General features: G+C 43.5%; 1 protein-coding gene across 1 annotated transcript in view; it reads right to left on the reverse strand.

Moving 5' to 3' along the window:
- The window catches only part of LOC124722201 (probable serine/threonine-protein kinase DDB_G0281745), a 52,039-nt gene extending 28,068 nt beyond the window's left edge, over positions 1-23,971 (reverse strand). Inside the window, exon 1 of the mRNA XM_047247398.1 lies at positions 23,840-23,971. Within this exon, the coding sequence (XP_047103354.1) occupies positions 23,840-23,971 (132 nt within the window). The remainder of the gene's footprint in view (positions 1-23,839) is intronic.
- Positions 23,972-24,529: the final 558 nt, after the last annotated feature.

Here is a 24,529-nt window from a genome sequence, read left to right on the forward strand (position 1 = left end):
AATGCTGGTAGATTAGTACCCGGTGTATGCACCTGAATGTTGAATGCAATCATGCAAACGTGCTTGCATTGTGTTGTACAAGTTCCGGTTGTCAGTTTGTGGGATGGAGTTCCGTGCCAGTCGCAGTGACTGAGCAGGCCAAGTGACATTTCCACACTCGGTAGAGCATGTTGGGCTATAAGAGCAGTACGTGGGCGAGCGTTAGCCTGTTGAGAAACACCCCCCGCGGATGTTGTTCATGAATGGCAGCATAACATGTCGAGTCACCGGACTGATGTACAGTTTTGCAGTCAGGGTGTGTAGGGCAACCACGGAAGTGCTCCCGCTGTCATACGAAACCGCACCCCCGACCATAATTCCAGCTTTAAGTAAAATGTGTGTAGCACGCAGGCAGGTTAGTTGCAGGAGCTCAGCTGGCCTGCTTCTAACCAACACACGCCCCCACTGGCAGCGATGTAGATTCAGCTTTCATCAGAAAACACAACAGATCTCCGCCCTGCCCTGCAGTGAGTTCTTGCTTGTTATCACTGAAGTCGCAAATGAGGTGGTTTTGGGCCAGTGGAATGCACGTTAGAGGGCGTCTGGCTCGGAGCTGTCCTTGAAGTAAGAAATTTGCTACAGATCACTGGGGTGCCAACTGGTGCTCAGGTTGCTGTTGCAGACGCAGTACGATGCGCCAGAGTCATACGCCGAACACAATGGTCTTCGCTCTCGGTAGTGTCAGGTGGCTGTCCGGAGCCCCGTCTTCTTGCGTCCGTACATTCTCGTGACTGACGCTATCGAGGATCGTGTACAGTGACTGCGTTCCTGCCTGGTCTTTCGGCAATATCACAGAAGGAACATCCCACTCCTCGTAGCCCTGTTACACGACCTCGTTCAAACTTAGTGAAGTGTAGATAATGGCGTCTTTGTTGTCTTAAAGCCATTGTTGACTAACGTAAACTCACCATGTCCAATTTCAAAGATAACGAACGATCGCGTCCGTTACAACGTGTACACTACTGGCCATTAAAATTGCTACACCACGAAGATGACGTGCTACAGACACGAAATTTAACCGACAGGAAGAAGATGCTGTGATATGCAAATGATTAGCTTTTCAGAGCATTCACACAAGGTTGGCGCCGGTGGCAACACCTACAACGTGCTGATATGAGGAAAGCTTCCAACCGATTTCTCATACACAAACAGCAGTTGACCGGCGTTGCCTGGTAAAACGTTGTTGTGATGCCTCGTGAAAGGAGGAGAAATGCGTACCATCACGTTTCCCACTTTGATAAAGGTCGGATTGTAGCCTATCGCGATTGCGGTTCATCGTACCGCGACATTGCTGCTCGCGTTGGTCGATATCCAATGACTCTTAGCAGAATATTGAATCGGTGGGTTCAGGAGGGTAATAGGGAATGCCATGCTGGATCCCAACGGCCTCGTATCACTAGCAGTCGAGATGACAGGCATCTTATCCGCATGGCTGTAACGGAACGTGCAGCCACATCTCGATCCCTGAGTCAACAGATGGGGACGTTTGCAAGACAACAACCATCTGCACCAACAGTTTGATGACATTTGCAGCAGCATGGACTATCAGCTGGCTGCTGTTACCCTTGACGCTGCACCACAGACAGGAGCTCCTGCGATGGTGTACTGAACGACGAACCTGGGTGCACGGATGGCAAAACGTCATTTTTTCGGATGAATCCAGGTTCTGTTTACAGCATCATGATAGTCGCATCCGTGTTTGGCGACATCGCGGAGAACGCACATTGAAAGCGTATATTCGTCATCATCATTCTGGCGTATACCCGGCGTGATGGTATGGGGTGCTACTGGTTACAAGACTCGGTGACTTCTTGTTCGCATTGACGGCACTTTGAACAGTGGACGTTACATTTCAGATGTGTTACGACCCGTGGCTCAACCCTTTATTCTATCCCTGCGAAACCCTACATTTCAGTAGGATAATACACGACTGCATGTTGCAGGTCCTGTACGGGCGTTTCTGGATACAGAAAATGTTCGACTGCTGCCCTGTCCAGCACATCCTCCAGATCTCTCACCAACTCAAAACGTCTGGTCAATGGTGGCCGAGCAACTGGCTCGTCACAATACGCCAGCCACTACTCTTGATGAACTGTGGTATCGTGTTGAAGCTGCATGGGGAGCTGTACCTGTACACGCCATCCAAGCTCTGTTTGACTCAATGCCCAGGCGTATCAAGGCCCTTATTACAGCCAGAGGTGGTTGTTCTGGGTATTGATTTCTCAGGATCTATGCACCCAAACTGCGTGAAAATGTAATCACATGTCAGTTCTAGTATAATATATTTGTCCAATGAATACCCGTTTATTATCTGTATTTCTTCTTGGTGTAACAGTTTTAATGGCCAGTAGTGTATTTAAAGCAAACCTGATTTGTATCCTCATAGTGGAGGTACTAACGCCACTCTTATGCGACTGGCGCGAAATTTGAATACACATCATATTTCCGATGCAGAAGCACACCTTCCAATTTCCTTTATGTCGCACATCTCCTTATTTGTGCTGCGTTTTTTTTTCGTCGGTGTAACTACAACTTATCAAGGTCATAACAGATACAGGGATCCATGTTTCACATAGGTTCTGCGTAGTGCAAAGACTTGAATCCTGTATTAGTAAACTAATAGTGATCACATTATTTAACAAAACAGCTTGTTGATCATGTTTATGTTACTGTCTTTCGAGAGTAAAGTTCTAAAGTAACTTCATGTCCAACTTAACTGTGCTTTTCCTTTATTAAGTGGTACTTTGTAACGAACATTAACTTATCTGATTTAAAACAGGCAGTATATGCTAGTGGGAAACAGTTTGCTGCCAAAGCAGTTTAAGCATTTATCCGTGTTGCTCACGGCAAGTTATTTTCCCAGTACTTGCTAGATTGTAGTACTATTTCGTGTCCAGTTTTAATACAGATTTCAGTCCCATGTAAAGTCACACACTACAGTTGTTTTCCTTGATCAAACTTATGTTTACTCAGGATAAGTTTGCCTAATTAGGCTGGTGGCAGTCTTTCATTTACATGAAAACCGCGTTGCTTTGCCAGTTGAGTATCATTGGATCAATCCCTATTAATATATCTGCTACTATATATATGAATAAATAATCCTTAATGTCATGAAACTTTGCACTATAAATTTTCATTAGCACACGATGAAGGTCAGTCTGTAAGTCCTATCATATTAGTAACATTATCGGGGATTCGCTCACGAGGTAATAATCTCTCCTCGTTGCTGGCTGCTGGGGGCAACTGATGATGCTTGTCCAAAATTGGCGGAATATACGCAGGCCTTGCCTGTTATTGTTTCTAGATCGGTAGCGCTTTTGGCCTCGAAGTCACAGCAGGTTCGAGGCGCAAGGTATGAGCGTCGAGCAACCGTGATATCATTACTCCAACTTTTCCGTTGTATTGGCAGCTTCAGAGTCCTGAATGTGTTGTAATCGTGTAGTAATTTCTTTCTGAAACTCTGGGCGGTACTTTTGCAGTGTCGCCATAATCTGATTACGACTTCGTTCACAAGAACACCTATTCGCCCCTCGGTGATGAGGTTACTTGTGTCACCATTGCTACGACGTCTCCTGCTTACCGGTCTCAGGAGTCCGCTGCTGCACCAGACGAAGTCATGGCGCACGAAATAGCAACTAGACAACACCTACAATTGCAATGCCTAAAGGCCGTCAGCTTATTATGTTCCTGCTACTGCATGTCTTATATGCTTCGCGCATATTTTCGTGGACTCACACTTTGAGTCAAAACATTAGGACCATGGCCCACCACGGGGTTGAATGCCGGCTGGTGGCGTTTCGGGCTCCTGACCTGTTAAGGAAAGTATATAAGCGGAGAAGAGGCGAATGAGAATTATTCTAGCAACAATACTGGCCGAATATAGGGAAATCCACTGACATAAGCGATTTTGACAAGGGGCAGATTATGGCCCGGCATCTTGGAACGAGCTTCTTGGAAACGGCGAAGCTGGTTGGTTGTTCGCATGCTGCAGTGATGCAAATCTATGGAAGGTGGTTGGGGGACAGTGAAACCATCAGTAGGTGAAAGTTTGAGGCTTGTGCGCTATCTAAAGCTGTATAAGCGGCGGTTTGTGGCATATTTGACGACATAATACAATTCTCGTGCATGCATGTGTGGCTCAGAGCACAAAATTCAGCGCAAAATGCTAAACATGGAATTCTACAGCAGACGAAACCTGATTGTTCCCATTTCATCGAGGTTGAACCGCGGATCACTGGAACAGTGTGATCTGGTCGGATGAATCACGTTTTTTATTGCACTGCATTGATGAACGTGTCCGGATACGCCGTCATCCAGGTGGGTGGCTGCACGATACATGCACCGTGTCACTTTTGCAAGCCAGTGAGGGGCACTAAGATCCTATGGGGAACATTAACCTACGTTTTCATGGGACCCGTGGTAGTAATTGAAGACCCCATGACAACTGTGGACTAATATCTTCACCGATAACGATGGCACCTTCCATCTGCATGAAAATCCGGATCACAGGGCCAGAATCGTGCTACGGTTAGTTGTACGAGGAACATGATATTGAAAACTATCAGATGTATTAGTCACCAATTCTTCTGATATGAACCCAAAGGAGCACATCTGAGACTCTATAGGGCGCCAGGTCCCCGCTCACAATGCACCGGCCCGTAGTTTATTGAAATTTAGTGACGTTGAAACCTTCCCGTCTCCTCTATACTTCTTTTATTACGCAACCTTCCCTTTTACACTAACCTATGTAACCTTCCCATAGGATTTCTCTCTCTTGCTTAATAATAACAAATGAAATCTTCCCTTTGAAATTTATTCTCTTTCTCAATCTTCGCATACAAATTTAATTACTGCTTATTAAAAGTGATTTTCTGATTATTTCGACGAAACATAGAATGTGTCGTCGTCATGTCCCTCATTCGTTACCTGCAATAACCCAAAACTGTTCCTTACCTTTTTTTTACTGTTACTGGATCGCCATCTGACTGCTACATCGAACTGCGACATGAATATACTTACTTTGTTTTACTATACTCTATTAGCTGCTGGTGGACTTTCATAATAAGTGGCTGTATTTATTACCAAATCTGACATTATTCTTTAATAGAAAAGCTGACGTTATTCTTTAATTAATTTGACTGAAGTTATGTAATTCATAGTTAAACTTTTCTTGACAACAATAAAATTTTTGCAAAGTTTTACGTTGATGGTTTTTGGGATGGATTATAATCAGTAATGCAACATTGCTGGCAAAAGTTAATTATATTCTGAATGAAATGATTTTACAAACGTTCAAATGGGACTTACTTCTTACAATAATCTTACAACTAGCAATCCGCAAACATACCTTCAGTAGTCTTGAGTTTCTCAAAAAATTAATTCAATAATATTAGTTCCTCTTATTATAATAGTTACCTGATGTGTCTGTAGATCCGTTTATAACCTCTTGTAAATCGCTAGTGGCTGGCAGGCACACCGCTCCTCTCAACCTCTCGCTTCAGACCTGCAACCAACTCGCTTCATATCTCGCTTACTACTGACTTCCTACGAACGCTAAAGTGCGGTCTCTCCTGCCAACAATGCTTTCTGGTGCAGACAATCCCTACTACCATTACAAAATGTATCAATGCACGGTCTTTCCCGCTCTTTTCTTAAAATGTATCCATACGCGGTCTCTCCCGCCCTTTTTAAAATTATATCAATTTGCGGTCTCTCTTGTCAACAATACTTGGGTGCAGACATTCCCTGCTACCACAATTATTTCCAATATGACAAATATTAATTATTCCTACTTAATCCTATTAATAAAATATAAACATCTTTCATAAATTGTGATTTGACAATAGATAATAGAAATATACACGTCTTACAACGTGTATGTAGACATCTGATGGCTTATATATCCGGAATCGTATCAAGGACTTGTTGAATTCAAATCACGCTCTATACCTCTCCTGTTTTGCGTTCCAAAGTGGGATCAAAACGCTGTTAAGCAGGCAGTCATTATGTTTTGGCTCATCATTGTGTGTCAGTCGGGTAAAGAAAACGCACAGTTTGTCTCTATTGTTGGTTACCAACACCACCAGTTTGACCACTACCTACGGTTACCGGTAGCGTTTCAGCAGAGACAGGGCCAGCCCATTGATTGATCAGAGAGTGTGTCCAGGACTTTATTATTATAATGCTTGTATGCTACTTATAGTTCTTACTTTTGACCTAGTTATGACTGAAATCGCAGCCAGGTGTTTTTGTGAAATCTACAATTTCTCAGTCACTGACTTGCAACAAATACGTAATTTCTTGCCCACCCCCAATGTGAAAGGTGTTTCAATAATGGAGAAGCTACTTAATGAACATTTTTTACTTTAAATAATATTTGTAAACAAACCATACATTAAAATTAGATACGTCTACTTATTGTTTATCTTATTTTTCACAATGTGAGCATTAAGAAAGAGAAAACATTCTCCCTTCCTAACTATTCGAGATAGAGTAGTGAAATTTTTATTGATAAGCCGTAATTTGATGCATGATAACATTTGAAGGTACCGCCGTAATTTGGCGCATGATAACATTTGAAGATACCGACTGAAATACAGTTAATTTGGAGAAGAAAGCAAATTACACGGAAAATTTAAAGTGGGTCTGTTGTAATTTTCCGGCAACAACGAACATACTCTCCTTGAAGAAGTGGGACATTTGAATGGGGGAGGCTATACGAAGTGTGAAAAACATTCACTTCAGCATTTGCAATTATAATTGTCTTTTCCCGTTTTACTCTTACTTCGACTGAAAAGAAGTTTTTCGCCAGACACGTGTCACTTATGTTAACAAAACATCTTTTGTGTTTACTGGCATCAGTTCCATTTGTTTACGTGTTTTGAGGTAGACTGCTTTTTCCTGCGGTGTTAGCGGAGGTTGAAGTCGAGAAAAACAGGGATGCAATTTACCTTTCATGATTTCTCGGCATTTAGAAATTCGTTATTTCTTTTGTGACCTTTGCGAATCTTTGCACTTACTTCACTTTAAGAAACCTCACAAAAGCTGTTTTCATAGAAATGTAACTATAGTTTCATCTGTTCCCCGCTCAGCCTTTGAGTAAACATGTTTTTTCAGACTCCAACTTCCGCTAACAACGAAGGAAAAAACAGTGGACTTTAAAACATGTAAACCAGTGGAAGAGGCACCAATGGCCACACGGAAGATAATTTATAAATGGGAGAATATGCGGAACGCTTCTGGTGAAAAACTTCTTTCAACTGCAGTAAGCTTAAGAAGAGAAAAAACAATAAATATAAATTTGTAAATAAATGCAAAACGCGTCTGGTGAAAACCTTCTCTTAAATTCCAGTAGTTGTATGGTGGGAAAAAACAATAATAACTGCTACATAACATCTGCTGCGGAAGATGGCTATGCAAATAAACATTCATAATTTTGTTTCGAAATCATTTAAAAGTAATCAGTAATTACTTACAGATAAAACGGTTGTGTCATTTCAAAGAGAAAATGGTTCAAATGGCTCTGAGCACTATGGGACGTAACATCTGAGGTCATCAGTCCCCTAGAACTTTGAATTACTTAAACCTAACTAACCTAAGGACATCACACACATCCATGCCCGAGGCAGGATTCGAAACTGCGACTGTAGTGGTCGCGTGGTTCCAGGCTGAAGCGCCTAGAACCGCTCGGCCACAGCGACCGGCTCAAAGAGAAAATGTTGCTGTCTCATAAATCATTAAAGTGCTTAAATCGATTTCTTCACGAATTTTTGATTTCCGGCTCCCGTTTCCGAACCGACGGCGCTACGACCGGCTCGGACCACGCGCAGTGACGTCACAGACTAGTGCACAGGTTTTATGTTGTTGTTTTTGTTAGGAGGTGATAGATTGACCATTGTTAATAATCATCAAAAAATATCTTGGAAATGGCCACTGTTGACATCGATGTAACACCGCACCCGAAATTTTTCAAACTGTGAGGCCCACGTGGAAGCTCTGGCTGAAGGACAGCAATAGTGTTTTCAGTGTTCTGCTGTAGGTCTTCCGTTGTGTGAGGATTCTTTGAGTACATTTGTTCCCTTCAGCTAGCCCTACGGGTAGACCTCATAGGGAGAGAAATCAGGCGATTGAGATGGCCAGGAGATTGCACTGCCTCTCCTGATTGTCCTCTCCTCATTGAACACCTCATGCACTCGCGACAAGGTTGTCAAGGCGGAGTGTAGTGTTGTTTTGTCTTGCTGAAGATATCCATACGGTTGTTCATCTTTTGTGAGCTGATCCACATATGGATTAGCCAGTTTCGGGAAAAACCAGTTAGCATCATCAGTTTGGTGAAAGAATCGTGTTACGATGCGGACACCAGACATTGAGGACCAAACACGAATCTGGAGATTATACAACGGCTCTTTAAATTTTAGTTGGCTACATTTTTATGGATAAGGGCACATGTTCTATGAGTTCCCATACCATCACAGGCTGAAAGAGGCCTCATATGAAGAAATGAATAATCCGAATTACCTAATTAAACCATGGTGGGTCTTTTCCATCGTTTATGCACTTTCTAGGCGCATAACTCTCCATATGACGATTTACAATCTGCTTGAACTTTGTCGACAATTCGTCTATATCCACATTACTGGAACTAAGTGATGCCAGTTCACTGTCTAAGTGAGATGTTAGTAACTGATTATCAGCTCTATATAGCAGAAGCACTCTCCTAGTCTTCTTGACTGATTTATTAACTTTTGTACTCATCCTTGCTATAATGACATCATAATCGCTAATCCCCGTTTCTATACCGACATTCTCGATAAGGTCCGGCCTATTTGTAACTACAAGGTATAAGATATTTCCATTGCGTGTGGGCTGTAGTGCTAGCTGCGCAAAACAATTTTCAGGAAACGTGTTCGAAAGTATTTCGCATGACTGTCTTCTCTATAAACATCCCCTGCCCCCTTCCCGCAATGAATCCATAGACATCCCACTCTACACTCGGCAGGTTAAAGTTGTCTCTAACCAATTTTGGATGATATAAGTATTTAAGCGCTATTGACGGTAGACTTTCTTAGAATGACTCTAGAACTGTCACAGCAGAATCGGGTGGCCGGTAAAAACATCCAACAGTTAACTTGGTTTCACCTATACCTGTCATAAGCGACCAGATGACTTCACTGCTTCGACCTCAATAGAGACAATATTATAGTCAACTGCAATGAATACTACCCCTCCTATGGCCTCTAATCTGTCTTTTCGATATACGTTCTATTTTACATTTTATGTAATTGCGTAGGATTCCGCGGTCAGAATCAGTTGACATATACGTGATCTGAGTATCGTACGGCATCTTAATGTCTGGAAAATGATTTTATATAATTTCGTAGGTTTTCTCTGCCAGAGCCAGTTGACATAAAAGTTTTCTAATTGTTATACCGCGTCATAATGTGAAAAAAACTGATGTTCTTTCGCTGTGTGAAGTCGCTAATATTTTGTCATTGCTGCTCACTGAGCATGACGTTACGTCGCAATTTGAAGAGGTTGTTGGGCGACCGGTGTGGCCGTGCGGTTCTAGGCGCTTCAGTCTGGAACCGTTTGACCGCTACGGTCGCAGGTTCGAATTCTGCCTCTGGCATGGATGTGTGTGCTGTCCTTAGGTTGGTTAGGTTTAAGTAGTTCTAAGTTCTAGGGACTGATAACCACAGATGTTAAGTCCCATAATGCTCAGAGCCATTTGAACCATTTTTTAAAGAGGTTGTTGTTATGATTGGTTACTTAAGGTGGAAGGAGCGGGAACTACATTATACTAGGTTGGTATGGTGGAGGGAGTGCGTGCGGATCTGCTGTTGCCTACTTTTTCTTGCATTGTTTCTTGTGATTGGTGCTCTTCGGCGAATGAGACGTGGGCTCCTGTTTTCCTACTGCTGGTCACAGGCCGTGCAGCGGCAGTTTAGTTGTCAACAAAGGAAAATGAAGGGAAAAATTCGTGTAGTCGCAAATTTTTGTGCAGAGGTAGGGGAGAGTGTCAGGAACTCATACTGAAAATCCCCGCCTTTGGGGTTCAAATGGTTCAAATGGCTCTGAGCAGTATGGGACTTAACGTCTAAGGTCATCAGTCCCCTAGAACTTAGAACTAACTAACCTAAGGACATCACACATATCCATGCCCTAGGCAGGATTCGAACCTGCGACCGTAGCGGTCGTGCGGTTCCAGACTGTAGCGCCTAGAACAGCTCGGCCACCACGGCCGGCGCGCCTGGGGGGTGTCGGCGTTGGGTGCTAGGGGGGGGGGGGGGGGGTTTAAATGTCACTTTTTGTATGTTTTTCTTGAAAATCTCAAAACCGCGGCTTCTATCGAAAACTTTTTCCAGCACAAAATTGTCCTATTCATTTTTTTCTCTAGTAGTAATATTTTCTACGTTGCATGGGATGTATGAACAGCATATTATTTAAAAATAGTGCTTTAATGTTATTAAATTAACGTTTAATATCCATTGAGCTTAGAAATAACATATAATATATATTATTTATTATAAAATAACGCCTTAACTTGAGTGAGTAGATATCAAAAATCAACAGTTGTATTGTCATAGCCCTCATCTTGCAGACAGAGTAACGGTGCATCATTCGTAGACGTACCATGGCATGTGCCACAACCATGGGACATGTAACATAGGTAAAAGATGTTGTTCATTATAGCTTCACGTGCTATTGGGTGTTTGGTTGTCACTGAGTAGAGCAGTCCATCCTTCCCTCATTTCCATTCCCATTCGATCTGTGGTACGGGGTTATTGAGCCATTGTTTTAAATGTAAATAATGAACCAAACAACTATAAGTAACAAAACATCGTGTTGTAAAAAGCGTTATGTAGAAACAGATAATTAATACAATTAACATACAGTGGAGTCCTTCTATTTCGAACTTAATGGGACCGAATACTGTTCGTTTTAGCGGGATTCGGAATAGGCGGATTTCATGAATAATACCAACGTATTGACCTGTTAAGCCGTAAATTAAGTGCGGGACATCTGCTAGTGGCCTTCGATGACACATGGCGCAGACACCCTACATATTCCTCTCCCTCCTGCGATCCAGACACGTTATTACAAATTTATTGTTAGGTCTTGTTCTGTGAGTGTTGAGTTACTTGAGTTACTTTACCGAGTCACTGTATCTTTTTCATTTATGTTCGTGGCACTTGGAGTCAACTATGAAACATTAAACATGGCAAGTAAACGAAGTCGTTCTTCGTGCACCTTAAAACCAAAACGTGAAGTGTTAAAAAGACTGGACAAGGGAGAAGGTGCTACTAAATTATCACTGGAAAATGTTGTCGGGAAAGCAACTATTAGTGACTATAAAAAAATTGTTTTAAAAGTGAGCAGTTTTGCTTTGCTTTAAGTGAAACGACTCTTGAAAAGCGTCAAATAAAACGTCTGTGCCTTCATATGAAAAACTTGACGAGGTCTGATTCTTGTGGTTCACTCAAGAAAGACAGAAAGGAGTCCCCATTTCTGGTCTTTTAAAAGAGAAGGCGCTTCAACTCAATGAGCTCATGGATGGTGCTGCATCATTTTCAGCTAGCAGTGGTTTTTTGGATCGTTGGAATAAAAGACACTGAATTAGGCAGCTCAATATTGCTGTGGAGGAGCTGTCAGCTAACACGAAGCAGCTGCCAATGACCTAAAAGAATTTAAAGACCTTGGTTGTTCTCAAAACTGCTCACCGCAGCAAGTTTGCAACGCGGACGTAATCGGACTGAATTTTAAGGCATTGCCTACCAAAATTCTTGCTTCGTTAGAAGAGAAACCTGCCCAAGGTTTAAAATGGACAAACAACGTTTCACTGTCTTAGCTTGCAGCAACGCTTCGGCAACAAACAAACTTCTTTGCGAAACCACGAGCGTTCAAAAACACTAACATCAACTCACTTCCTGTGTGTTATAAGAATCAAAAAAATGCTTGGATGGAGCGCTACTTGTTCAAGGAATGGTTCGAGCGCCAATCTTTCCCTAAAGTGACTGCGATCAGTAGAGAAAATGAATTGCCTAATCGTGCTCTGCTGTCTATAGACAGTGCTCCATCACACCCAGAAGAAACGAAATTTGTTTTTGGAGACATCAAAGCAGTTCACCAGATGTAAGTTCATTTCTTCAGATTATGGACCAGGGTGTGTTTCAGGCGATTGAACAAAAATACAGAAAAATGCTGCTTCACGCCTTACTTGAAGAGAATAAAAATGAACTCACAATCCTGCAAAAACTTAAGAAAGTTACAACAAAAGAAGTGATTTACTGATTGGCTGAAGCATGGGATAACACCACTAAAGATGCATTACAAAAATCATGGAAACATCTCTGGCCTGCATTGGAATTCGTTGAAACAACTTTTACACCAGTGAAAAACTGTGGACCTTCTTCGACTAGTTAAAAAATCCCTGGCTGTGAAGACACAGAAGAAAGCTGTGTTGAGGAGGGGACTCCTGTTGATGACATAGGCCCTCAGGAGTACGGAGATGAGGACGTCGTAGAAATGATGCAGTCCATATCGACTCCGTTGAAAGCGAGGTGAAAGTGAAAGCTCGAACTGAATTCATATCACACACAGATGCGGCAAATGCTTTATGCTACGTCGAACAGCACGCTTCATCAACACTAAATGATGATGTTATGTTCATGCGGCGCTGGCGGCACTTTGTATCTTCAAGTCTATTCACTGCTCTCCGTCATAAATAAGTGACTGACTTTACTTCTTACCTGTATATATGTGCAATTTGGTTATTTTTGTGTTTAGCAGTGGCTAAAAATGATTGTACAGATGTATATAAATGGAGCCGACATGTACTGTATGTAATGTACTGTAAATATACAGCTTTCATTCTAGTAGGGTTTCAGGCGTTTTCATCAAGTTTAGGCTCTATGAATGTCTCTATTTAACTTCTTGTGATAATAATAAATGTACGTTTTATCACGAACGTCTTTTTAATTTCTCCTATTTTTAAGTTTAAAAAAATCAGTATTTTTTCTGAACTTTGTTAGGAACAGGTGGATTTTCGGAATAGTGGAGTTCGGAATAGCGTGACTCTACTGTACTTCTAACTAAGCTCTAAAATAGCACTGGTGCGTAACTCGTGTGGTTGAGGGCAGTGAGGCGAGGTCTGGATTTGGTTTTGTTAGTGCTTTTAAGAATGCAGTATACCAGAGTTTACTCAAACCCTGCTGATATTCAGACGCTTCGTAAATTTTTCTGGTGGGAATTTTGCTGAAAACAACGCATCTCTATATTTTTCTCGGAATCTGTCTTTGACTGTCTTCGTATGAGATAATGTACCCGAAACTTGCTCCAACAACTCGTCTAAGGTCAGCTGGCAGCTGTCATTCCCCTGTATGTGACTGACTATTTCCTCCATTGAGGCATTAATTCCTTCATCCTCAGGGCGTCCATTTTTTCTGTATTTAGGAACTGAGCCCATAAAGATATTTACATAGGAGTCCTCGTGATACCTTGCTTCTGCAGCGTTTAGACCCCCAACAGATCAGATACGTCTTCGGATGGTGTCTCTACATTCATCCATCCTCACCTCTGTACGAGCTGTAATTGCGTCATGGTAACTCAGGGATCGAACACTGGAAACTTTTCGTCGCCGTTTTTTTACTTTTCCTGCTGTTTGACAGATATTCATTATCAACAGTTTCCACACAACTCAGCTAGTTTTAAATGAAGTTTTGCTTCAGCTGATTACAAGTGTTTGAAGGCTGTTCCTCTAAAATGGTTCAAATGGCTCTGAGGACTATGGGACTTATCGTCTGAGGTCATCAGTCCCATAGAACCTAGAACTACTTAAACCTAACTAACCTAAGGACATCACACACATCCATGCCCGAGGCAGGATTCGAACCTGCGGCCTTAGCGGTCGCGCGGTTCCAGACTTAAGCGCCTAGAATCGCTCGGCCAGTACGGCCGGCGCTGTTCCTCTGAAACAGCCTCTTTTAATTGAGTTAGCTATATTCATTTTGCCAAGATGCATGAACAACGGTGTTTTTTTGTTCCTGAAACTATAAGCTTTCCCATATTTTCTCAAATAACTGGCGTATACCTATCCATGTATTCCTTTCACACCAACATTGCATAGGTCACTGACAATATCACTCTTCAGATTAAACACTTCTCGGCCATTGTTTATAGGAACATATTTTATACAAGAACTCTCTTAATTATGGCAAATAGGTACTCACTTAATAAGCTGAAAGTTCCACTATTCAACATGAGCATAGTGAAGTTATTTTGTCTATTCAGATGAGAGAACCTTACGGAAAATGCTGGAGGGGGTGTAGTCGATTATTCTGTGTCTATTGTGAGAGCAAGCAGTTCTGGTGGTGGATGAACTGACTTTCGTACAGGACGACTAACAATCAATTTCTCCATTAGGAACGCAAGGCGGTGTGCGAAGATTTACGTAGAGTCTCCTCGTATGTCTAGTTTTATTACAAACTAGTATCTGTGCTCCATGTAGTATTAACGCATTTTGCCGAAAATAAACGCTACCAGATGTGTCGACGCACTGTGTTGCCAGTGATTTACAAGGCGGGACGTAATGGTGTAGAGAGAGTGGAGACTCAATTGCTCGCTCTTCGTTTTGGAGACGCAAAAATGAGGGAAGTAACTGGCCTCATTCTGGCGACTTGCCTCCACCCCCACTCCTTCCTACTGCTACCAGTCACATCCCCAGAACACAATTTATGCCCCCGTACGACTCTACCGCACTTAGATATCGTATATTCATTTAATATTTGGTCTTAACCGACATTATTTGACAATAGAGGTTAATATTATACCATTAAAACACTATTTTAATAATTCATGATTTTTGCGCCCACTGTAACGCAGAAAGTATTAGTTCTAGAGAAAAAATGAATACGGCATTATGGTAGGAAATTTAATGTACTTTAATTTTGTGGTGGGAAATATTTTCGCTATAAGCCGCAGTTTTCGAGTTATTCAAGAAAAACGTTACGAAGTGACCCTTAAAGCCTCCCCCCCCCCTTTCTACACCAACACTCACACCACACAGGTGCGGATTTTTAGTACATTGTTCATGACACTCCCCCCCCCCCCCCCCTCCTCCTTACAAATGTACAAAAAATTGCGACTATAAGATTTTTTCCCTATTCTCCCTCGTTCGGTCTTCGTTGACTTAGCTAATTACCCGCCTATACGGCTCATGTCACGTCTTGTTGTGGCGGCCTGCTGGACTCCCAGGGCTGTCAGCCAGGATGAGGCAAGCCTATATCCATCCTCTCTGTTCATTTTGATAGCATGCTTTATTATTTCTGTGGCTTCTCTGATTTAGTGGTTCATCAAACCCGCCTGCTTAGTCAGTAAGCAGGTTTCGTTAAATTAGATTTCCTTGCCACAGTCCTGCCGGTGTTTCGCCACTGTGGACTTGCTGTGCTACCTCAGATGAATGTAGGCTGTTATCGGTCTGCTGGTCTCTCAAATATCCACTGAGGTGACAAAGGTCATACGATATCTCCTAATATCGTGTTGGACCTCCTTTTTCCCAGTGTAATGCAGCAACTCGACCTGGCATGGCCTCAACTGGTCGTTGGAAGTCCCCTGCAGAAGTATTGAGCCATGCTGCCTCTATAGCCGCCCACAATTGCGAAAGTATTGACGTTGCAGGATTTTGTGCACAAACTGACCTCTCGGTTATATCCCATAAATGTTCAATGGGATTCATGTCGGGCGATCTGCGAATTGTCCAGAATGTTCTTAAAATGAATCGCGAGAAATGTAGCCCGGAGACAAGGCGCACTGTCATCCATAAAAATTCCATCGTTTTTTGGGGATATGACGTGCATGAATTGCTGCAAATGGTCCAAGTAGCCAAACATAACCACTTCCAGTCAGTGATCGGTTTAGTTGGACCAGAGGATCCAGTCCATTCCATGTTAACACAGCATACAAACCGGCCGCTGTGGCAGAGCGGCTCTAGGCGCTTCAGTCCGGACCGCGCTGCTGCTACGGTCGCAGGTTCGAATCCTGCCTCGGGCATGGATGTGTGTGATGTCCTTAGGTTAGTTAGGTTTAAGTAGTTCAAAGTCTAGGGGACTGATGACCTCAGATGTTAAGTCCCATAGTGCTCAAAGCCATTTGAACCATTTGAACAGCATACAATATTACGGAGCCACCAGAAACTTGCTTAGTGTCTTGTTGACAACTTGGGTCCACGGCTTCGTGGCGTCAGCACCGCACTCGAACCCTACCAACAGCGCCGGCCGCGGTGGCCGTGCGGTTCTAGGCGCTGCAGTCCGGAACCGTGGGACTTCTACGGTCGCAGGTTCGAATCCTGCCTCGGGTATGGTTGTGTCTGATGTCCTTAGGTTAGTTAGGTTTAAGTAGTTCTAAGTTCTAGGGGACTGATGACCTAAGATGTTAAGTCCCATAGTGCTCAGAGCCATTTTGAACCTACCAACAGCACTTACTAGCTGAAATCGGTAAATAAATATCGTGTGACTAGGGCCTCCCGTCGGGTAGACCGTTCTCCGGGTGCAAGTTCAAATAACTCTGAGCACTATGGGACTTAACATCTGTGGTCATCAGTCCCCTAGAACTTAGAACTACTTAAACCTAACTAACCTAAGGACATCACACACATCGATGCCCGAGGCAGGATTCGAACCTGCGACCGTAGCGGTCACGTGGTTCCAGACTGGAGAGCCTAGAACCGCACGGCCACACCGCCGGTCGGGGTGCAAGTCTTTCGATTTGACGCCACTTTGGCGACTTGCGCGAATACATAGAAAGAAAGATCCTTTTTAATTTAGCTACGATATAGCAGGTCAGCAACTGGAAGCAGTTAATTCCATAAATTATCTGGAGTAGGCATTAGGAGTGATTTAAAATGGAATGACCATATAAAATTAATCGTCGATAAAGCAGATGTCACAATCAGATTCATTGGAAGAATCCTAAGAAAATGCAGTCCGAAAACAAAGCAAGGAGGTTACAGTACACTTGTTCACCCACTGCTTGAATACTGCTCACCGGTGTGGGATCCGTACCAGATAGGGTTGATAGAAGAGAGAGAGGAGGTCGAACGGAGAGCAGCGCTCTTCGTTACAGGATCATTTAGTAATCACGGAAACGTTACGGAGAAGACAGGTAAACTCCAGTGAAAGACTCTGCAAGAGAGACGCTCAGTAGCTCGGTACGAGCTTTTGTTGAAGTTTCGAGAACATACCTTCACCGAGGAGTCTAGCAGTATATTGCTCCCTCCTACATATATCTCGCGAAGAGACCATGAAGATAAAATCAGAGAGATTAGAGCCCACACAGAGGCATACCGACAATCATTCTTTCCACGAACAATACGAGACTGGAATAGAAGGGAGAACCGATAGAGGTACTCAAGGTACCGTCCGCCACACACCGGCAGGTGGCTTGCAGAGTATGGGTGTAGATGTAGATGGGGATGAAATAATAATGATTAGGACAACAAAACACCCAGTCCCTGAGCGGAGAAAAATCTCCGACCCAGCCGGAAATCGAACCCGGGCACATGGCATTAACATTCTGTTGCGCTGACCACTCAGCTACCGGGGGCGGACACTGAAATCAGTGCTCACCTGACTATGCCACGTTTTTCTAGTCGTCTAGGGTCCAACCGATATGGTCACGAGGCCAGGAGAGTCGTTGTAGGCGATCTCGTGCTGTTAGCAAAGGCACACACGTCGGTCATCTGGTGACATAGCCCATTAACACCATATTTCGCCGCCGGCCGAAGTTGCCGTGCGGTTAAAGGCGCTGCAGTCTGGAACCGCAAGACCACTACGGTTGCAGGTTCGAATCCTGCCTCGGGCATGGATGTTTGTGATGTCCTTAGGTTAGTTAGGTTTAACTAGTTCTAAGTTCTAGGGGACTAATGACCTCAACAGTTGAGTCCCATAGTGCTCAGAGCCATTTTGAGCCATATTTCGCCGCATTGTCCGAACGGATACGTTCGTCGTACGTCCCACATTGATTTATGTGGTTATTTCATGCAGTGTTGTTTGTCTATTAGCAATGATAACACTATGAAAACGCCGCTGCTCTCGATCGTTAAGTGAAGGCCGTCGACCAATGCATTGTCCGTGTGAGAGGTAATGACTGAAATTTGATGTTCTTGGCACACTCTTGGCACTCCGGATTTCGGAGTATGGAATTCCATAACGATTTCTGAAATGAAATGTCCCATGTGTCTAGCTCCAACTACTAATCCGCGATCAAAGTCTGTTAATTCTCGTCGTGCCGCCAGAATCACATCCGAAATCTTTTTCATATGTAGCTCCTAAGTAAAAATGAAAGCTCCGCCTTTTTCTACCTTGTGTACGCGGTTCTACCGCCGTCTGTACGTGTGAATATTGCTATCCCATGACTCTTATACCCTCAGTGTACACTTCTCCACGATGAAATTCCACTTTGTACACACCTGTATTGTGTAAAACATCTGTCTTGTACTTCGTGGAGCCTAACACATTCAGGATCTTGCGGCTGCTGTGACAGACAGCCTGGACACCAATCCAGCGAAGGACTTTATCAATCTAGTCAGCGCCGCGCGGGATAGCCGAGCGGTTTAAGGCGTCTTGACACGATCCGCGTGGCTTCCCCCGTCGGAGGGTCGAGTCCTCCCTCGGGCATGGGTGTGTGTGTCGTCCTTAGCGTTAAGTTATTTTGAGTTAGATTAGGTAGTGTGTAAGTTTAGGGACCGATGACATCAACATTTTGGTCCCGTAAGACCTTACCACTGATTAATTAATCCAGTCAGTGACATTTTTCACGTCAGGTAAACAAAATACTGGCTGCAGTTTGTCGAATTTTTACATACCTCCCTTCCTTTTATTTGCTGCCAATGCACATACACTGCCCAACACAATTAAATGGTCATTTCTTTGAAGCCCTATAGGTGTCTCCCATTGCGGTGCAAAAGTTTGATATTTGGCTCAAAGGTGCCTCCGTAAGCTTGGCGCCTGTGACGTCACCCAAGAACTCGTTGACGTTTCAAACAGCAAGATTTAGAGACATGCGATAAGGGGCCAGAGCTCAGAAGTTCATGAGAGGTGTAAAGTGAGTTAATGATGTCACGCAAGCACCAAATGTCATCACGATTCCGCCCAACGCCACCACGGACGTATCTCACGATACGAAGTTTGTCTTACCCATATTTCAGCCCTTATTTTGACGCCTATGCTATGGAGGTCAGACGTCCAGCATTTAAATTACGATATTTTCTTGTGGGTGGCCGGGAAATCATTTCAGACGTACCACAGCTAAGAATCGACACTAAAAGATCTCAGGAGGTGGCATAAAGTGTGTCAATGTAATCTCTACTTCCCTTGAGACGTTGATCCCCGCACATTTTGCGGTCAAAAACGACAGTTTGGAATGTGATGACCAACAGAACGATGTTGTTGCCAACATTCGAAGCTGCTAGCATCTCTGAGTGACTCACCCGATCTCTAAGTACATTGTGGGGCTGGAACCCCACTGAGCGTGAATTGACCTATTTGGAGTGTACTGAGACCATAATGTTTGCTCTCGTATACGGCGTTGAACCACTAGGGACTGCTCAAAAACCATCCGACGAAATCTGAACGTGGCCCGAGGCAGCAAAGGGTGTTTATGCTCTTTCAACGGTCTAGTGGCATGATCACAGGTGTGTGCAAGATTGACCCATGAGTGAATAAAACCGAAAAGTGTCCCTCTAAGACTCCCCTAGTTCGGCAACACCGTCCATGTCACACACACACACCACCCCTTAGATCCTCCATGCCTGCCATGAGGAGACAGACTAGCGGCGGAGTGCCACTCAGCTGAATGGATGTCTGATTTTCTGTACGGGTACATCTTCAAAGTGCTCAACAAAGGTGTTGGCCGGCAGCAAGGATTTTGCCTTGGGAGGTTTAGAGGAGCACTTTGCCGGTTTATTCACGCACTTGTAAATCTTACAACCTTCCCCTCCCCCCCCCCCCCCACGCCGCACCACCGCAACCTCCCGCCCCTCCCACTCCACCAGTGATCACACACCCTTTGTAACTTCGGATATCGTCTAACGGTTTGGATTGGTCCCTAGCGGTTCACCCTGCATACCCCAGAGCAAAAGGTTCGGTTTCAGTACACTACAAAGGGGTCAGATTACGTTGGATGGGGTTGCAGCACCATGATGTTAGAGGAGGGTTGAATCGTCCAGAGGGTGTCAGCAGTGTTGAATGTTGTCAAGAACATCATCCTGTTGCTCATGGCACCACGAGCTGTCGTTTTTGACCGCGAAGTGAGCGGAAATCAACGCCTCAAGGGAAGGGGTGGTTTCATTGACGCCCTTCATGCCACCTCTTGGACCTTTTCGTGTCGATTCTGAGCCGCAGTGTGTGTGTGAAATGTTTTCCTCGGCCACCCATAAGAAAACAGCGATTTCAACGCTGGGCGTCGCGGTTCTCATCTCCATCGCGGAGGCTTCAAAAGGAAGACTGAATCCTGAGCAGGAGCGCGTATGACGACATTCCCAGCGCATGATGCGTCCACGGTGGCATGGCGAAGAGTTTTGGTGAAATTTGGTGCCAATGCGACATCATTAACCGACCTTACACTTCACGTGAACTTCTTTCGCTCGCATGTGTCCACACCTTGCTGTTCGTAACGTCGCCGAGCTCGGCTGCACATACCTCTGAGCCTATTGGGAGGTAATGACGCGGTTTCATAAAAGTGATCCTTTAATTGTGTTGCCCGTTGTATACTTCCTCCTCCGCCCTCTTTCCGTCCATTTCCTCCTCTCCCTCTCTCTGTCCATCTCCTATGTCAATTCGTTTTGAACCCCACACACGCTACTATGGGAGGTAGTTCTTACGGTCACAGTACTTCTCTTCAAGCAGTAAGTGGTACGTACACTACGTTTGACTGAAATCGATCCGGTAGTTTGGGAGGAGATGTGGATTGTACGTACATACAACCATTTTCACAACATATACATAGATTCTTCTACTGGATTATAGGAATTCTCAACTGCAGACTTATTACTTAACAACATTTCAGAAACTGTTGGACGAACATCGAAAAACGATTGTTTTAAAATTATGAGTTCGGATCAGTGGCTTTTGAGTGTTAATGTTGGCTACAAGGTCACCACTTGCAAAAGGGAATATCTAATCTACTTGACACTTGTTTCTGTATTATGTGCCTTATGTTATTCCGTTAAATATTGGAACACTCCTGCCAACACATCGAATGCAACAGTTTGACGTACCAGTTGGCTGGGATGTTGCCAGACAGTGTACGAGCCGTCCGCGTGGTACAAGCGCATTTCATTCTGACGCTCTGTGCGAGAGGTGGCACAAGAACGCGTTGTTCAAATGCCGCAACTTCAGCGGTGTGCCATTAGAATGTCGGAGCCGCCAGATTTAACTACCATGTTGATAACAGTTGTCACCGTTAATCATAGAGGATTCTAATTGAGGATGGAGATGCCACGCAGTAGATCACTCGCCTGTTCAATGGCGGACAAAAACAGCCAGTTTGCAACCCTATCACCAAGATCCACCTTATCGCTGTTGGGAACAGAGGTCACCGGGCCACACTTAAACCACGGCTCACGGGCGGCGATTGGACGGTCGAAGCATGGAGAAAAATCACCTGGTCTAGAGAGTAGCGGTACAGGCTGGTTCACACCAGAGACAAGACATCGAGTACGTAGAATACCACATGACACCATGCAGTCCACTTGGCAATGGCGCATCAACGACACAGGTGTTGGTGTTATTTTCTTGTTGGGGATGTTTACATGCAGTGAACTGGGACTCTTGATACATCGCTTTACGCCGTCTACTCTCCAATCACGTGTATCCATTTTTTCTCCCACAGTACCATTCAGACCAACTGTACCTGCCGACAAATAACACTACCTGTTCACTTCTGAATTGTGTCAGAATTGTTTGAGAAACAGTTCACAGGCATAGCTCTGCTTGTGTGGCTTCCAGTTCACTTGACCTCAGTCCTACTGAGTACATATCGGGCGTCACAGAGCGAGACATACATGGCTTGAATACAACTCTTACCAGTCACCCCGAGTAGTGGGCTGCAATTGACTTACCGTTTATGGGATGGATCCCCAACAAAAATTTTTAACCATGTGCTTGTTCATGAGTGTAATACGACTATAGTTGAGTTATTAAACTATTTATTTCTGTTAAATGTCAATGTCACTGCTTGTCTGCGCAACGGCATTTATATCTGTTATTATCACGTAATCTGACTGCAATGATATGTTAATGACATAATGTGTGAAGTTCAATATTTAATCTCGCACAATGAATTGCATAGTCTTTTATCTTGAAAGAGTGTTCGGATGTATCATCTACGTTTGATTAATTATTCTTCTAAACATTCGTATAATATTCTCTTTCTTACCTCAAAACTGGGCGTGAGCTTGTAACGATACAATGTAAATATGACAAAAGATTTCTAAAATTTTTATATTACACAAACACTTTGAAAGTCGATACGCTAGGTATCAGTTGTATCCGATGCTGGAAGTATGTGCCTAAAAGTTATAAGGAGCACAATATAACATTTGTTTATTAAACTAAGTGTGAAATAATGAATGTTTATTATGAATGTAAAGACTGTAATATTCATGACTTAATTTAAAAATATAAAAATATTTATTAATGTAAATAGAAAGCAAGAGGATCCTCTACGGTATTTCAAACCGCAGTTGTGTGAATGACCTTTAGTCCAGTAGAATTAGCATTCAAATCGGAAATAATTGCTACAAAACGTTTTATTGTTTTAATGGCTTCGTTTGTGTCCCAGTATGACTAACCTAGGTTTAGTCCCTCGGCGGAGTTGTGGAAAAGTGGTGGTGGGGGGCAAAACTGTACCCGAAAAAGCGGTATTTTTTTCGGATTTGTGATTATGTCTCGTAAATGACTCACAATATTGAAAACATAGTGGAATTAAAAATAGTAGGGCACGAAATTCTACATTGAATGAGACCATACGCATATTTTTTGGACCACCTGTTTCCATACTAGTGTTCTTCAAAAACTGGACCAATTTTACATGTTCATGAAAAATTTTCTTTTTAACCTCTGTTTTTTGGTAATATCGTTGAAACTAACACATCTATCAATAAAGTGGTTCATACAAACCATATAGAGGAATAAATTCTGTGTTTGATGAGACCAAAAGTGAAATGGGCCACCCGTTTCTGTATCGCTAAGTTTGTACTTTCATTGCTATGCATGTAAGGTACTTCACATTTACAAATCTAGGTCTCTAGATCAGTTTTATCCAGAGAACTAAAAAATAACATTATCATGAGTAAAGACTGAAAAAAAGATTAAAAAACTGTTCAAAGTCAGGGGTAAATTCCATGACAAGAAATTTAACGTCAACTTTGGCAATACTTTATTAAACGGCAAAGCCTTTTTGCACCTTGTTATTCTGCCTTTGTGTATATGTTCTGCCTGGCAAGCCAGTGCAATAATGAAAAAATTGTATCTTTTGTACTTCCTGAGATAATGGACCAGTAAGTTGCCTCCAAAAAATCAGAACACTACACTTGACCCAGTTTGCAGGCAAATATCTTTACAGAGGTTAACTCAGATATTAATTTAAACTGCACCATTAGAAAGAGCAGCTTATTCTCTACTAGAATGATGTTCGTTTATCCTTGCTCCTCTATGGATTGAACGGTTATAGAACTTGAAAGATGACGCAACTCGTCATATGCAATGTATGTATTGATATGCAAAAACATGGTGATCTTACTTACGGTAGCAATGACGATGCACAAGGGCGGCGAGGTGATGTGTGATGCGTGATGCCTAAATGCGTCGGAGGCGGCCCGAGGAAAGCGCGTCGCGGCGCGGGTGTGAGGCTCGGAGGCACGTTGGCGTCGCGGCATGCTGCTAGTCGCACGTTGCCGTCTCGCGAAACACCGGCACTTATCGCTGCGTGGCGTGTCTTTCTCTATAGGTAAATAACTGCGTCGTTTGGCGTGCGTCCACCCCGGAAGAAACGTGAGAACTGGCGAGACCCGGCCAGAAAAAGCTTTTACCTGGGACACACCGCTCCTTTTGTCCGCGGGTGGCGCCAGGCGCCAGTAGAGAGCAATAAACCGTGTCGCTTAGTGGACGGAGGCAGGGTGCTGCCGCCTGGTAACTGCACACTCACATTATGCACAATATTCTAGTAAAGCAAAAGCTGCTCTTCCAAATGGTGCATTTTTGATTAAAATCAGAGGTGACCTATATAAATATATTTGCCTTCAAATTTGGTCAAATGTAGGGTTCTGATTTTCTGAAAGTAACTTTCTGGTCCATTATCTCGGGAAGTACAAAAAACGGTTCAAATGGCACTGAGCACTATGGGGCTTAACATCTATGGTCATCAGTCCCCTAGAACTTAGAACTACTTAAACCTAACTAACCTAAGGACATCACACAACACCCAGTCATCACGA

The sequence above is a fragment of the Schistocerca piceifrons genome, chromosome X, assembly GCF_021461385.2.
Source record: "Schistocerca piceifrons isolate TAMUIC-IGC-003096 chromosome X, iqSchPice1.1, whole genome shotgun sequence".
Classification (NCBI taxonomy): Eukaryota; Metazoa; Arthropoda; class Insecta; order Orthoptera; family Acrididae; genus Schistocerca; species Schistocerca piceifrons.